This window comes from Cnephaeus nilssonii, assembly GCF_951640355.1.
Source record: "Cnephaeus nilssonii genome assembly, chromosome: 13".
NCBI lineage: Eukaryota > Metazoa > Chordata > Mammalia > Chiroptera > Vespertilionidae > Cnephaeus > Cnephaeus nilssonii.
Window position 1 is genome coordinate 27,611,192 of NC_137084.1, and position 18,307 is coordinate 27,629,498.

At 40.4% G+C, this 18,307-nt stretch overlaps 1 protein-coding gene across 1 annotated transcript in view; it reads right to left on the reverse strand.

Annotated features, from left to right (window-relative positions):
* Positions 1 to 681: 681 nt before the first annotated feature.
* NELL1 (neural EGFL like 1) overlaps positions 682 to 18,307 on the reverse strand; it is a gene marked incomplete at its 3' end in the record, with an annotated part of 683,686 nt that continues 666,060 nt past the window's right edge. The window contains exons 16-17 of the mRNA XM_079788062.1: positions 3,060 to 3,236; positions 682 to 978 (exon numbers count right to left, since the gene is read on the reverse strand). Of these exons, the coding sequence (XP_079644188.1) occupies positions 682 to 978; positions 3,060 to 3,236 (474 nt within the window). The remainder of the gene's footprint in view (positions 979 to 3,059; positions 3,237 to 18,307) is intronic.

Below are 18,307 nucleotides of genomic sequence, written 5' to 3' on the forward strand. Positions count from 1 at the left end.
GGAAAAAATCCACATTGGTAAGACCATAAAAAATACCAGCTAGGAACCTCCCACTGGTGCCGAGGCAGGGCTTGATCAAACCAAATAGACTAGTATCGTTAATAGGCTTAATCATGGGAATCTTAAACAGATGTTTTGGCACCAGTTTGACACTGCCTCACCCTCTCCTTCAAGTCAGCTCAGGTCACAGCTTTTCAAGAGCTTTGAAGGGAGGAAGGAATCAGTGTTTAATTTTAAAGGCATAGGAGGATACCTCTTGGGAACTCCTCCCAAAAAGAGAGAAAAACAATTAAATCCTGCAGCAGAGGGTCACGTCCTAGCATTAAGCACCGTGATAATTAAACAAAGCAAACAACTTCACAGAGCGCTTTTTTCCTAACTGTGACAGTTTCATGAAAGAGCTGGTAATATTTTCCAGGATGAAATGTCTTATTTTGTTCCGTTCTTTCTTTTTAATATATAGGTCAAAATAGCTTAAGTCAGCCATCATTGGGACTAGTGTCAATTGTTAAAATTTTGTAATTTCAAGGCACAGGAGAGGACTATTCTATTCCATGTTCATTTGGAATTTGCCTTTATATACAGTGCAGCTATGATCCATTCAGACATAAGACCTCTTGTGAGAAGTAAATGCTACCTCTGTTTTCACCATGGCCCTTGGCACCTGTGCATTCAGAAACCTCAGGAGTCGACCGCCTGTGAGTGTTCTCTGGCAATTGTGTGAGGCATGGTTATCCCAGGACATCCAGTTACCTTGCACTTGCAGGTTGTGCAGGGAGATCCAGCCATTGTCCATACTGAGCCGCTAAGCCTTGAAACCCCAGAGCTATCCAGGCAAGTTTTCCTGATGTCGTAGGTGATGCTATCAGCCAGGCAGGGGTCACTGACACAGCGGGGACAACAATCCCCTTCCAAGGTGGCTGAGTACTCACAGCTCAAAGTGGGGCACGGGAGTGGCCAGCAATCTACCTCCCCTTCCTGTAGAGAGAAAGCCAAAAATGCTTCATCATTGTTCTTATGCACAATTCTGTTGCATAAGAGAGGGGAAGAGGCACAATGATTCTCATCATTGTTCCCACTGAATGTTCCCACTTTAGCACCATTGTGGGTTCAATGTGCCTCTTCCAGGGTACTTTTGATGACCATCTGTACTGTAGCCCCAGAAAGAGTTAGGTCCGAGGACTGTGTCCATGGCAGCCTATAATTATTTTGTATCATACTAGTTATCATCATTATCAATACAACTCCACAGTAAGTTTTGAGCTTTCAGGTTGTGGGCTTAGTTTTGGTCAATAAATGCCAATCAAATGAATGAATTGATGGTAAGGTACTGGCTAGTGTGCAAAGCGAAATTCCTTTCTTTGGAGGTCAAAGGGAAATCCGAAGCACTGTAATATTGCAACCATGTTATACACTGAGTTTCTAGTATCCAATTTAGAGTTAAGGTTGGGCAAATTCAGAAGAACCATTTCACAATGCTTTTAAATGTGCCATGTAACCAGTGGACCTCCTACATTACACTCCAAAGGGAGTGTTCACACGTCTGAGAACCTGGTCACTGGGGCTCCACTGGCCCACACTAGAACCGTTTCTCTAGGTACCTGCTTCTTCTGTTATCACGGCACTCATGTCTAATGATTTGGTCAGCTTCACAAGGCTATTGCCTTTGGTCAGCTTCATGATGCACCATGCTTACCATCCAGAGTCTGGCACAGGCAAACTCTTCAATGAATATTTCTTCAATATGACCTACATTATTCTTCAGTAATTATTTGTTCAATTGCTTCAATTTTCCCCATAAAATAGTAAACTTAGGGCTAGGGATGGAAGAGGAGACTAATACCAATTCTTCTGAATGTCTGATGATTGGCACCTTAAAAAGGAAATGGAATTTTCTAGACTGATTTGCAAGCTTGTTCTCTGGTTGTGTTGGGTTTGTCCCTGGATGGAAGTGTGAAAAAATGGCTATGGTTTGAATTTAGCTCAGTTATACTCTTCAGTAGTAGGAATGATTAAGAAGGATGTTTTATATTAAACTTATCTGTACATTAACCAGGAGATTTTAGACAATCCGATATAAATTTGAAGCATAATTTCTTCCAATACTTTTTTCCACATAGTATCCATATAGTGAATCAAATAATTAACTATGAAACGTAGCTAATAATTTCCATTACAAGTTGACTTAGTTATGACTTAGCTCCAATGGTTATGTATGACTCCTCACAGAGGAAACACCATTATTTAGATAATAAAGTATCCTAACAGTCTTTATATTCTTGGAACTCTTTGTTTATAGTATAATTTAAAAATAGAAATTAAGCATTTTCTCTGGAATATCTCAAATCTGATTATACCATTATTATCCCTATATTAAAATACAAATTAGCATTTTTTCTACATGAAGGTTTAGCATCTGAAACACATTTTTCAATCTAGGACATATGAACAATAGGAATTATTGTGCAGTAGGTACCATTTCTGTGCCAAATATTGTATTTCCCCTTTACCTATATCTCTAATATTCATAACAACCCTACCAAATACGTAATGTTCATCCATTTGTGTACATTTACAATTGTAAGAATTTATTAGTGAAATGCTAACACTTGCCCACGTTAATCACACAGAGCTAGCACACGGGAGAACCAGGATTCAATTCTCGGCTTCATGACTCAATCCCTGACATTTATGTTCTCTCCCATTTTGGAACTTTTCATGAGTATGTCCCAAGAAATGAAAGATTTGGCTCTATAAGAACGGTATGTCAAGGTTTTGAAACTTTTTATCAAAAAGGGATTTTTCATTATATGGATTTGCTAAAAAGTAGCAGTTGTGAGCTAACGTAATAACTTGGGGCAAATGTGTCCCATAATTATGTTCTTTTTGTCTCACACAGTGTTTTAAATAGTGGAATCTGAGTGTCTTCAGGCAAAGCACGTACTCCTTAGCAACAGAACCCACATTCCCTGCACAGGATTACAAACAGCAGGAAACTAAAGCCCATGGGCCACCCTCAAGAGCAACAGGCTAACCCCCTCAGAAGGAAGCAGACATACCAGGCACCGGCACTGCTGGCAGCTGTGAGTCCAGTTGTCTCCACTTCGATAGAGCTTGTGTCCATTTTGATCTAAACATTGACTCGTGACCCTGGTGTCACACTCCGGGCAACAGAAAAGATCAACGCTTGGATTCTGGCAATCACAAGCTGTCCGTCGGCAGAATATCTTCCCGTCCTGTTTAGAAATGAGGTTAAGGAGGTTTCATCATGAGGGCTGCGCTGTGAAAATCAAACCTCAGGCTTTAGAGAGCTCATAGGAAACATTTCTTACAGTCACAGTATGCCCCCGGCCACCTCCTGATTTTTCAAAAGAGATGCACAGGTGTGTCTCCCATACACATGCCCTTTTCTTTCCCTGACCTTGCCTGTAAAGCGGCCCAAGTGAAAATGGAGACATTTGTAACTTTTAAAAAAGGTCAGTATATTTTTGGAAACTTTTTTCTAAGTGTTCTTTAGAAATCCTATTTCTAGAAGTACCCTTTCTAAGGAACATTTATGGGGGGAAAAAGAGTTTCAAAAAATAAACAGGTAAGAATGCACATATGAGCAAGAATTCGAGTTCAAAATCATGATATTTTACTTTTCCCAGTTCATAATGATACGGACTAGCACATTCAAATGCATTCATCTAATTTTATCTCTACCTCAACTCTGGGAGGAAGTCTGACCATACCCTTTTACAGGGAAAGCAACTGAGGCCCAGAAGGGCTAAATGTCATTCAGTATCACAGAGGTAGTGATTCTCTAAGCAGCACCTCCAGGTCTTCTGGTTTCATAACAACCTGCTTCTACAAGACAGTCTTTAGGTTATTGCTGGGGGCTATAATCGGGTGCTATCTTGAAGCAGTTAGGTCCCCAAATTATTAACACAGTAAAATTTCTGCAGTAATAGCTCTGAAATTATAAAGGTACTCTATAATGATACTTTTAACTAACTGAGAGTCAACAGCGTTCAAACTTTAAGACTGAACAATTTTCAGCATATTTCTTTTATGTCTGTTGTTCATAGTAATTTTTCACCTCATACAAGGAAGCTGAAAATGTAAGGTGAGACCTGTGATCAACCATTTATGATTATAACTGCTTTGCTGGGTATTTATAAAACCATAGAATCTCAGGGCCAAGGGTACCTTAAAGGACACATAATGAAACCTCTGAACTATACTTTAATCCTTTCTAAGGCAAAAATATTCAAAAGTCATCAAGCCTTTGTGCTTGAACCTCTCCAGGAACTCACTGTTATGGAAGTCATTTAAAATATATTTCTCTGTACATGTCCAAATGATAAAAATTGGACTTTTTGTTGCCTCTAATCATTGATCCTTGTTCATAGCCTTGGTAATCACAGAACTACCAAACCCATCCGTTACATTTCAAATCTTCTGTTTTTAAAAGAAAGTATTTATGCATCCAGTGAATCATCTCATCTCTGCATTAAAGATCTCCAATGTTTTGACCAGTCCCCAAAATTTTGAAATCTATTGTAGTTGCCTTCTTCAACAATTTTGAGTATTTCCAATAATATTACTAATCTACCATAATTTCAACACTTATTTTGTAGCACACATTGTGCTGTCTTTTCTATGCATTATCACATTTAATCCTAATAATTATGTAGAGTAGAAACTTATATCTCCATTTCTCAAAAAACGTAGCTCAATTAGAGAACTAAATAAAATTCATCAGTAATGGTCTGACCAACACAGAGTGCAGTGGGATTCATGATCATCTTATTTTAAGTGCTATACTTTCTTACTTACTCTGGCTTGTCATAGTGTTGACTTATATTGAGCTTAATGAAGACTAAAACCCCATTAAGCCTTATTCCATCTTGCACAGTTGGTTGTTTGGAGGCAGAAAGTGTAAAACTTGATGTTTATCCATATTGTATTTCACCTTGTTAGATCCATTTCATCTCTGCTGCCTGTCACAATGATTTCTAAATGCTGTTTCTGTCATCCACCATATTTTGTCCTTCTTCACAGCTTAGTGATATCTGTAAACTTGATGGACTTTCCCTCAGGGTCTTCATTTACTTCATCAATAACAATGTTGAATAAGACAGGACTTACTGATATAAGCTTACAGTCAACTAGAGTGGCAATCTTGAAATGCTTTACACTCTTTATGGAGAATGAAAAGGATATGTACTAGCTACATATATAATAACTTAACAGGATGAAAATGCTTTCTCTCAAATCCTATGCACCGGCTCTATTATATAAGAGATGGTAAGAAATAGGGAATGACATCAGCATCACCGCAGAGTGAGAGACTCCATTGTTTCTTCCCTTAAATTTACAATTTGGATAACTTTAACACAAACACACCTGAAAGACCTATGCCTCAGGGCATCTGAAGGTGGGTGAATTGGAATAGATGGGGGCAGCGATGTTGTCCACCATGGCTTCATTGAGTGCGGTAGTGGGAGAGCAGTTGGCTACCATCCTCACACTATATGGTCTGGAGTGTAAAAGGGGCAGAAGCAGTTTCTATCTCCCTTACTGTCCACCCCATTATAGATGTGGCTGGGAAGCTTTAAACAAAACGGTGGAGTCAAAAGCCATAACCCAAAGGGGGTAGAACCACTAGATCATGAACCTGCCTCTTCCCCAAAGGCCTTGGCAAAGCCAAAAACAGCTGCAAAAGAAGGTAGCTCTGGGAGCTAGCAAATCGGTTTTCCACCACGTGCCACATTCCCCCACCACAATGGTGGTGCCCCATAACTGAGTTGAGCTGGTTACAGACAGCACACCAACCATCAAGGTGAATATGAGGCACTCTTCTTAACCAAAGCAATGCCGCTACACCAAGATCCAAGCAGCACAAAAAAGTGTGCTATAATAACACCTACTAAAAAACAAATAAAACGCTCTCCTTACCAACCTGCTGAATTATTGAGCAAACCAGTATTTACACAAGAAAAGAGAGCACTACCTCAAAATGCACCGACAGTGAAACAATCCATCAAATATGGAGAACAACCAAGGTTATATTGGAGTAATGTAAGAAAATAAAAAGTGTCTAGAAACCAAGTTCAGAGTCATGAGCTACTGTGGTTTAAATAACAGAGAACTCAAGATTGCAGTCACATAGAAACTCAACGATATACAAGAAATGAAGGCTTTCCCAGACAAAAGTTAAAAGAATTTGCCACCACAAAAACTCCATTACAAGATATGTTGAGAGGAGCTCTCTTATTAGAAACCAAAGACAAAATTATAGGAAACTCTGAGTAAGATGATTAACAGACACACAGAAGCAGGAAACTGCAAATCTACTTCAAAATAAATTACTAAACTATTACAACATAAAGGTTAAGTGGGAAAGAGCATTAAAAATGCTGTAACTACAGTAATTTGATAATGAATGTACAACATAAAAAGGGATAATTTGTGACAAAATCATCAAATGGGTGGAGGAAAAGGACTGAGCAGGTACAGGTGAATGAATATACACTGCAATTAGAAGAAAAAGGATTATTATATGTACAAGAAATTTTACACAACCATAATGGTAACAAAACAAAATTCCAGAGCTAAGGCCCAAAACACACAGAAAAATGAGAGAAAACCATCAAATTACAATAGAAGACAGAATCACTAGAGGAAAATAGATGGAGATACAGAGCAACCAGAAAACAAAACAAAAGATAAAATAGCTATAGTAAGTCCTCATATATCAACAATTATCCTAAATATAAATGTAAGTTCATCAATCAAAAGGCACAGAGTAGCAAGATAGATTAAAAAAAACCAAGACCTAATTATGTCACCAACAGGACACTCAGCTCCAAAGAGAAGCATAGGTTCAACAAAGTGAAGTCATGGAAGATACTTTAAGCAAATAGCCTCCAGAGAAAAGTGGGTGTAGGGGTACTTAGACAAAGTAGATTTCAAGATCCAAAAAGTAACAAGAAACAAAGATGGGTAGTTTATAATGATAAAGATGATAATTCATCTAGATAACATAACATCAATATATTTGCACCCAACTTGGGAGTACCACAATATATTTTTAAAAATTACTAAAGAGAGAAAGTGACAAAAAACACAATTATAGTAGAGGATCTGAATATCCCAATGACAGCAATGGATAGATCACCCAAACAGACAGTTATTAAGGAAATATTGATCTTACATGACATATTAGACCAAATTGACTTAATCTATACTGTTGTTGTTGATGTGAATCCTCACCTGAAGATATTTTTTCCACTGATTTTTCTTTGGAAATGGTGGGAGGGAGGGGGAAAGATAGAGACATAGACTGGTGGCCTCTGCTTAGATCAGGAACAAGACAAGATGCACACTCTTGTCACTGTTATTTATCCTACTGCTGGAAGTCCTAGCTAGAACAATCAGGCCAGAGAAAGAAATAAAAGGCATCCAAATTGGAAATGAAGAAGTAAAACTGTCACTTTTTGCAGAAGATGCAATTATAAATATAGAATATTAACCCTTTACACTCGCTTGCTTTTTTCTCTCTTCCTTTATTCTAATGCTAACCGTGTCGGGTCACACTTGACATCCGAGTGCAAAAGGTTAAAGACTATTAGAATCCAATAAGTAGCTAATACGCAAAATATATAAAGAACTTACACATCTCAACAATAAAATAAAACCATCTGATTAAAAAATAATTGTTTTATTTTGTTGTTGTAATGTATGAGTTCTTTATTATATATTTTCATTAACCAATGTCACTCTGTTAAATTTAAATTTTCAAAAAGGGAAATAAAATAAAAAATGAGCAGAGGAACTGAAGAGACAATTTTCTAAGGAGGACATACAGATGGCCAACAAATATATGAAAAGATGCTCAACCTAACTAATTATAAGGGAAATGCAAATCAAACCCACAATGAGATATCACCTGTCAGAATGGCTATCTTACCTAATAATAGAGAAACATGTAAATTGACTGAACCTCGGCTACTCCCACAGCCAATCAGAGTGAGTATGCAAATTAACCCAACAAAGATGGAGGTTAATTTGCATACATACCTGGGTCCCGGGAACCTCCTTGGCACCCAGGTCACTCCCAGCTGGCCATCGAAGGGGCAGGGGGCCCCCCTTCCCAAGCCTAAAGCCTGTATAAAATAAAAATAAAGAAAGAAATGTCATATCCTATGAAAGATACATCTTGAAAATGCCTAAAAAAAGTTGTCATTTTTTTCATGGTGAAGGGACTAGAGTCTGTGTTGATGAAAATACCTTGGTGGCTGCAGTGACTGGCAGTGCCACAGCAGGGGGGTGATGGGGCTGGCGTTCTCCCTTGATCAACCTGGTCACCTCCTGCAAAGGGAGGCCAGACTGTGGCTTAGGCCCGCTCCCCATTGGGAGTGGACCTAAGCCATCAGAAGCATATCCCCTGAGGGCTCCCAGTATGTGAGAGGGGGCAGGCTGGGCTGAGGGACCCCTCCCCAGTGCACGAATTTCGTGCACCGGGCCCCTAGTCTACATATATAAAAGCCTAAGCAACCAGGTAACCAGCAGGTAGCTAGGACATGCACTGGCCACCAGGGGGCAGATGCTCAATGCGGGAGTTGCCCCCTAGTTGCCCCATAGCGGGAGTGCCACTCAGCTGACAGACGGGTGCCAGATGCCAAGCTGACGGCTGGCGAGCCCTGCAGTGGACACTCCCCCTGCATGTGGGTGCAGTAGTGCCAGGATAAGCAGGAGCAGCGCAGCACCCAGCCTGGCCTTGGGCTCCTCCCTGGCAGCCTGCCACTTTAATGCAGACAGTGGGCTGGGGCCTGACGAACTGGTGGGTAAGGCCAGGCTACAGCAGCGGAGTGGTCCACTGATCCCTGCAAGCCAGGCTGATGGACACATAATTATCAATAAGACAAGAAATGAGTGTTGGTGAGGATGAGGAAAAAAGGGAATCCATGCACTATGCTGGTGGGATTTAAATTGGTGTAGCCACTATGGAAAACAGTATGGATGTTCCTCAAAAAATTAAGTATATTGCTACCATATTAACCAGCAATCTCTCTTCTTGGCATCGATCTGAAAAAATGGAAAACATTTGCCATATATATATATATATATATATATATATATATATATATATATATATATATTCCTACTAGAGGCCCGGTGCATGAAATTCATGCACGGGGGGGGGGGGGGGGGCGTGTTGGTTGTCCCTCAGCACAGCCTGCACCTTCTCCAATCTGGGACCCCTTGAGGGATGCCTGTTTAAACAGGCAGTTGGACATCCCTCTCATAATCCAGGACTGCTGACTCCAACCACTCACCTGCCTCTGCCTGATTGCCCCTAACTGCTTTTGCCTGCTAGCCTGATCACCCCCTAACCACTCCCCTGCCAGCCTGATTGATGCCTAACTGCTCCCCGGTCAGACCGATAGCCCCTAATTGCCCTCCCCTGCTGGCGTGGTCACCCCTAACTGCCCTCCCCTGAAAGACTGCCCCCCCCACAACTGTCCTCCCTGCAGGCCTGGTCCTCCCCAACTGCCCTTACCTGAGGGCCTGGGTCCCCGCCCCAACTGTCTTCTGCTGCAGGCCTAGTCCCCCCCCAACTGCCCTCCCCTGCTGGCCTGGACTCCTGCAACTACCCTCCCCTTCAGGCCTGGTCCCCCCCAACTGCCCTCCTCTGTTGGCCTGGTCTCCCCCAACTGCCCTCCCTGCTGGCCTGATCACCCACAACTGCCCTCCCCAGCAGGCCTGGTCCCCCCCAACTGCCCTTCCCTTCAGGCCTGGGTCCCCCCAACTTCCTTCCCCTGTCCTGGTCCCGCCCAAGTGCCTTCCCCTGCAGGCCTGGTCCCACCAACTGCCCTCCTCTGCAGGTCTGGTCCCCCCCAACTACCCTCCACTGCAGGCCTGGGCCCCCCCAAAACTGCCATCCCCTGCAGGCCCGGTACCCCCCAACTGCCCTACCCTGAGGGGCTGGGTCCCTGCCCCAACTGTCCTCCGCTGCAGGCCTAGTCCCCACTCAACTGCCTTCCCCTGCAGGCCTGGTAACCCCCCAACTGCCTTCCCCTGCTGGCCTGGTCCCACCCAACTGCCCTCCCCTGCTGGCCTGGTCACCCCTAATTGCCCACAACTGCCCTCCCCTGCAGGCCATCTTGTGGCAGCCATCTTGTGTCCACATGGGGGCAGCCATCTTTGACCACATGGGGCAGCTATCTTGTGTCTTGTAGTGATGGTCAATTTGCATATTACTCTTTTATTAGATAGGATGTTAATTGCAGCTTTATTAACAAAAGCCACGATATGGAAGCAATTTCAGTGTCCTTTGATGGAGGGATGAATGAAGAAAAAAATGATACATATATTCAATGAAATACTACTTAGACATAAGAAAGAAAAAACATTGCCATGTGCGACAAAATGGATCGATCTTAGAGTATCATACTAAGTGAAATAAGTCATATGGAAAAGAGCAAGAGCCTAATAAAGAGGGAATATGCTATTTGACTCTCACACAGTCCCAAAGATGGCGGCGACCAAAGCCAATAAAGAAGGACTATGCTAATTGACTGCCCTGCCTTCAAAGATGGCGGCACTGACAGCCAATAAGGAGGGAATATGCTAATTAACTGCCACACCCTCAAAGATGGTGGTGCCCACTGGCGTACCTGCCTCTGGAGTCCACCAGTCCCCTCAGCCCCACAGCTGCCCAGGGCTGGCCTGAGGCGCAGGCAAACCTTGGATGGCAGCTGTCCAGACACCCAGGGCCGGCCCAAGGTACAGGAAAGCCTCAGAAGGTGGCTGCCCAGGGCAGCCTGAGGCTCAGGTAACCAGGGCCAGCCAAGGCTTGCGCTGCCAGCAGTGGCAGCAGCAGAGGTATGATGGGGCGTCACCTACCCCTGATCACCAGGTTGCCTCCTGTCCCTGAGGGCTCTTAGACTGTGATAGGGGGAAGGCCAGGCTGAGGGTGCCCTCTTCAGTGCATGAATTTTCATGTACCAGGCCTTTAGTTTCAGTCATATATGGGATATAAAACAAAAAGCCACAAAGGAACAAACAAACAAACTTCATAGATACGGACAGCAGAATGTTGATTACCTGAGAAGGGGGTAGGGAAAGGACAAAGAGGGAAAAGGGAGTTAAATACATGGTGACAGGAGACTAGACTTCAGTTGGTGAGCACACAATAGAGTATACAGACGATATGTTATAAAGTTGTAAGCCTGAAATTTATGTAATGTTATTAATCAATGTTACTCCAATAAATTAAAATAAAAAAGACAAGAAATCATAATGTTCCAAAATACTACAGGATGAAAGACTTATACGTTAGTGGAAGAAAGACCATTCCATGATGTGACCACTGTCTGAGCAGGACCTGCCACCTGGATCCCAGGCAGAATACAGATTGTTTCCCTTAAATCCCTCAGAGACAGCCTGATTGACCCCTCCCTGTGCTCCACGGGGTGCTGGTTCCTGCAACAGTCTTTTGCCTTACCGTGAGAAAGCATGGAAGCTGTTTTTTCCCTTTTCTGGGGTGAGTCACACCCCAGTACCCCTATCTATCCTGCCCTGTCCTATATAAACCCTTAGAACATTCTGTAGTGGTGCAGCTAATATCTATGTCATCTTATCACCAAGCAAGATGAATTTCTTATGTATATTCCCTTAAGAAACTTATAATGTAATGCTGGAGTTGACAGCCCCTTTCTTGATCTCTTGGCTCCTGGGAAATTTTACATAATAACATATATATACACATGCATATGTACACACATATTCATGTATGTGTGTTTCTGGAAAGAGAGCAACTCATTGCTTAACTAGAGTTGAGTTGAATCAGAATGCAGCTAGTCTGAACAAAGAAGTGGTTAGATCCTAGGAATCTTCCAATAGAGTAATGGCTTATAGCTCATATACCATTGTTTTTAGTTCACTAATATATTTTTCTCATGTACCCATTGTCTAAAATGACTCCCTAAAGGTTTTCTTTAATCAACAGAAGCTAAGAAAAGCAATAATACCTATGACATGATACGATGTGGTCAGCTCAGTGGGCACAATATTACTCCCCCCTCTCCCCCCAAATACAGAAGAATCAGTCTTCAAGACCCTACATAGCTGTATCCATGAGTACCAGGAACACGGAAATAGATTCTTTTGGAATTGGCTGCTATACAAAAGACAATGAGACCCAATCAGAGTGTCAGGATTCTCCCAATGTGCAGACTAAAAGGATGAATAAGAATAAGCGAATAGCCTCCAGCTTAGTGTAAAATAAAGCAATTTCACATCTCATCAATTATGTGAAAATGCCAAATGGGCCCCTCTTAGTCTCTAACATGTTCAGAACAATGGCTACGTTCACTTTGGCTTTAAATTACAGGGTAACTGTCAAGAAAATCATTTTTAATAATGAAAATGTCACAGGTGACTTCATTAATTCAATGAGAAAGCCATTATAAAACCTCAGCTCACAGAGCACAATCGCACTAGAATCCAAATTTGGCAAGAGAATGGTTCCAACTGAAGGTGAGTAATCCTTCTTGCCATGATCCCTGGGGTCATTCTCAGAGCTTGACCTTTACCCCAGCTGGAGTGGTCAGAACAATCCCCACTTAAATGCCAAAGACGTATTTTCCAACTCTTCTACCATAGGAATGCTTGTATGCAGTTTTATACTGAAAGTTCAGCTATAAACAACTAATAAGTATTGTAATATTTGAATTGCTTCTGAATTTTAAAAAAGCAGTAACACATACTTCCCTAGCAAATAAAAAACTAATTTATTCTTACTCTGTATCAGAAAATTATGTTTTATTATGTAAATTATACATTTTATTACTGAATAGTTCACACATTGATACATTTACTCCAGATTGCATAATTATTACTAGTTTTCTTTCTGCCACAGTTTCAGAACTTTTAAATCAAGAAGGTGGACTTAGGTAAAATTATTTATGTAAATTGAATAATAATATAAAGCAGGGTTTGGCAAACTTGCCACCCAGAGTCCAAATTTGGACAGTCATCTGATTCTATGAATAAAGTTTTATTGTAACATAGCTTCCCTTATTCATTTACATACTGACTGTAGTTGCTTTCACACAACGTCAGAATTGAATATTTGAGACAGAAACCTTACAGTATGCAAAGCCTATCTGGCCCTTCACAGAAAAAGTTATCTGATCTCTGTTATAAAGTATACAATTAGGCATGGTACTATAGACACATTTGTTCTACCTCCTCAGATACAAATTTATTGAACTGTGATATCCAATTGTTTTCTAAAATATTAATTATGCCTTCAGATTACTTCCACAAACTAATCCCTTAGTCCTCTTTAATTAGCTCATAGGGTTGAAAACCTTTAGCTGTCATTTAATCCAACTGTCTCACTCTAATGAAGAAGAAACCAGGCCCAGAGAGTGGAAATGGCTGTCCCATGTAATAACAAAACAGGAACTAGATCCCAATCTGGAATTTTATAATAATGATTTTGTATCATGAGGAGGCTAGAGGGTCGGAAAAATGATTTCAGACAATCTGAGATAAGAAGGGTTATTGGGGCTTGGTTCTCAAAGTGTAGTCCTCTGACCAGCACCATTAGAATCTCCCAGGAACTAGTCAGAAAAGCAAATAGTTGTGCCCCAACCCAGACCTACTAAGTCACAGTATCTGAAAGTTAAGTCAGTGATCAACCAGCCCTCCAGGTCATTCTGGTAAGGGAAAGTTTGAGAACCACTGATGGAGAACCAAAGTGCCCAGTCAATTAGGGAATTAGTGCGGTGTAGCCCTCAAGCTCCTGCGATGAAAAGAAAGGGTTTGAAACAGCACAGTAGGAAGATGGAGTGGGGGGAATGGACGTGGAGACCCTGCTTTTTGACAAAACCAGAGTTTTGAGGGCAGAACTAAACCAGCCAATATGTTCATCTTTCAAAGAAAAGGAAACAATCTTAGAGCTTATACAGCCAACTCCTGCCATCAAGAGCACCCTAGCTAGGAGGGTATTGACAATGCTGCATGTTAGGCTTAGAGAACAAAGAAAAGCATTTTTCTTTTAATGAATAGGTTGCAGGATTCCAGAAAGCTAACTGCTACTATGGCTCCAGGCACAGTCTGACTCATCCCTGTTCTTTGCTCTATGAGTGAGCGTGGAGAATGGAAGGACTATATTACTCCTTGCAGACAGGGTTATTCTCTCCTTGCCTGAAGGAAGTGAAGAAGCCCTACCATGGCCATCTTCTTCAATTTCTGGGCAAAGACTTATATGAGGGCAGGTGAAATGGCCAGCATTCTAGACGATCTTGTGGCAAAGGTCTTCCTCACTTTGCCCCCCTTCTGTGTCGCCACAGCAATTTGTCCCTGACTTTATTATGACATGATGGGTGAATGGTTATTTATGGTATGCATTTGCCTACCCATCCTGTAATTCCCAGAAAAACTCAAGACCTGGTATTGCTCAAGTCTTCAGGATTATATTTTGTTTCGGGATGAATGCTATTCACTCCTCTTTTTAATTAAAAAACACTGCACAGAAATGAAATCTGGTCTTAGTATATTGTTCTCTTCCTCCCACTGGATTTTCCAGTTACTAATGATAGCAGTGGGCAAAGGTGTAGGTGTGAGAGTAAATGTAAGTACTATAATATCTAACATTTATCGAGTGAATGCAAGTCTAAAGGGCAAACCCTGGCTCTTTCTCTTGTCTGTGGCACCTGAACTCTTTTCACCCAGGAAAATGGGCAGCTAAGTCTCAGCGGTGCCACTCTGAAGCTTCCTCTTTGCTCACAGAATGAGGGCACACATGGTGACAGAGGCTGAGTGTCTGACATCATCATCCATCAGGACCCAGCATTTCATTTCTGTGTCATCTTTCATGTCATCTTACCTCTCTATCCATCTTTCGGGTTCTTTTCTTTACTCTTCTGAACCTTACTTCAGCCTATGTGATATCTCTCCATTTAGATTTGGTCTCTTCGGTCCTTCCCTCATGCTGTGAATCAGACTTTGATTGGGCCATGCTAATCCTAAATGAAAACACTCTCATGATCCTCTGCTTCCCATAGGATAAAGTCTAAATTCCATGGCCCGTCAGTCTTTATCTCCAGGCTCATCACCAATTATATCTTTCTCAGACTTTACTTGCTCCTGATATTCCAACCTCATCATTCACTTCAGATTTCCCTTAGCACAACAGATATTGTTATGCTTTGGTATCTTCTTGCTGTTTTCTCTGTTTGAGATTCACCTTTCTACATCTCTAACTGGCTAACTTTCTTATATTTTAAGGTTTTACTCAAAGGTCACCTACTCTGTGAAGTCATTCCCTTTTCCATTCTGCATCCTCCCAGAATACAGCCTACTTCCCCACCCTATGTTCCCACAGCAAACTGTTCATGACTTTACCATGGCATGACAGTTGGTTAATTGTGTTTCCATTTCACTATTCATCTCTGTGATCTCCAATATAAGAACACTGCATTTCCTAGAATACAATAAACCTGAGATCTCTCCATCTTCCCATGTGGAAAATAAAGATGTCTTCCTAAGGCCATGGACAAATTTACGAATGAAAGAGACACACGTGGGTATCTATGAAAAGAAGTTGGACTGTAACTAAGATTTAAGAATCAAGCTCAGAGAAGGACCATTTTTCAATCTGTGTTTCTGTGGTATGGGTAATGCTGGAGAAGCATGGGTTCTAAACAATACAGCAATCATTCTGTGTCTAGTCAATTACATGGGCAAAAGGTGCACAAAATCATTGTCCCTGCCAAGGAAGCACATAGCATCTAAACAAAAGCTAAATCCACTGTGCCAGCCTACCTTTATCTTTGAACTCCATTCAGTACTGGACATGTTTCAAAGCCTTTTTTCCAATCGGCATGAAACAATAACCTGGTATGTTGAATCTCAAGGGGAAAGTGGCCTTTTAAAAGAATGCTGACCCTGCTTTTTTTTTCTTCTTTTCTTACAAAAGTAAGCATCGACCCTGTGTTGGCTTGTGTAATTTGGTTTTACTTGGATTTGAAACATCACAGATATGATTAAAAAGTCAGTATTTTATATCCCAACCTTGGTTTTATTTCTTAGCCTCCAAAATATTCAATTTGGTGGATTAAATACTGGAGATTTTTTTCTTATCAAATTAGAATAGAACAGAACAACACCTACTACTTCCGGCAGAGTATATATACTGCCTATGAGAGACCCACTTCAGATCAAAAGGAACATACAGAATGAAAGTAAAAGGATGGAAAAACATATTTTATGCAACTAGAAATGAAAAAAAAAGGAAGCTGGGGTAGGAGTAGCAATACTTAAGGGACAAAATAGACCTTAAAAAGGGGCTGTAACAGACAAAGAAGGGCATTTCATAATGATAAAGGGATCAAGCTAACAAAAGGATATAACTCCTATAAACATTTACACACCCAATGTAGGACAAACCTGGAAATATTTATAAATTTCTAGAAACATACCAATCTTTCAAAGCTGAATCAGGAAGAACAAAAATCTGAAGAGAATGATAACTTTAATAAAATAAAATCAGTAATAAAATAAAAAAACTCCCAACAAACAAAAGACCTGGACCACATGGCTTCACAGGTGAATTTTACCAAACATTCAAAGAAGAATTAATACCTATTCTTCTCAAACTATTCCAAAAAATTGAAATGAAAGAAAAACTACCATGCTCATTTTACAAAGCTAGCATTATACAGATTAAAACACACACACACACACACACACACACACACACACACACACACACACTACAAAAAATTTTAGAACAATATCCATGATGAACATAGATGCAAAAATCCTCAACAAAATATGAGCAAATCAAATTCAACAACATATTAAAAAGATCATATACCGTGATCAAGTAGGACTTATTCCTGGGATGTCAGCCAGGATCAATATCCACAAATCGGTTAACATGATACATCACATAAATAAAATGAAGGATAAACATCATATAATCACATCAATAGATGCAGAATAACATTTGACAAAATCCAACACAGATTTATGGTGAAAACTCTCAGGAAAGTGGGGATAAACAATATAACTAAATGTAATAAAGGCCATAAATGCCAAACACACAGCTAACATCATATTCAACAGTGGAAAGCTAAAAGCTTTTTCTTTAAAGCTAGGAACAAGAAAAGGGATATCTTTTATTCAACAAGATATTGGAAGTTCTAGCCATAGCAATCAGACAAAAATAAAAAAATAAAAGATTTGAATTTGAAAGGAAAAAGTAAAACTCATTATTTGCAGATGACATGATACTGACTATAGAGAACCCTAAAGAATCCACACACAAAAAGACACCCTATTAGAACTAATAAATGAATTCAGTAAAATAGCAGGACACAAAATTAATATTTAGAAATCAGTTGCATTTATATGAACCAATAACCAACCATCAGAAAAAGACTTTAAGAAAACAATCCCATTTACAATTGTATCAAAAGAAATACCAAACTACTACAAGTCTGTAGTAGTCAAAACAGGAAAGGAAAGGCATCCAAAAAATGACCCACAGGTCAATGTAGAATAGAGAAGGCAGAAAATAAACCCATGCTTATATGATCAATAAATCTATGAAAAAGAAGACAAGAATATGCAATGTGGTAAAGCCAGTCTCTTCAATAAATGATGTTGAGAAAATGGACAGATACATGCAAAATAATAAAACTGGATCACTTTCTTATACCATATACAAGAATAAACTCAAAGTGGACCAAAGACTTAAATGTAAGGCCCAAAACCATAAAATTCCTAAAAGAGAACATTGGCAGTACACTCTTGCACATTGCTCTTAGCAATATTTTTTTGGATATGTCTCCTTGGGCAAGGGAAACAAAAGGGGAAAAAAACCCCAAACAGGACTACATGAAACTAAAAAGTTTTACACAGCCAAGGAATCCATCAAACCTACTTAATGGACAAAGATATTTGCCAATATTTGCCATTTGCGACAACATGGATGGACCTAGAGGGTATTATGCTATTAAATCAGACAGAGAAAGACAAATAACGTATTAGTTTACTTATTGTGAAATAAAAAAACACACAATATAAATAAACTAACAAAACAGATGGTTGTCTGATAGGAGGGTTTTGGAAGATAGATGAAAAAGGAGAAGGGATTAAGAAATACAAATTGCCAGTTATAAAGATAATCACAGGGATTTAAAGTACAGCACAGGGAGTATCCTATATAATAAAAGGGTAATATGCAAATTGACTGAACAGCAGAATGACTGGAACTCCTTCAGCTCCTTGGCTCGCC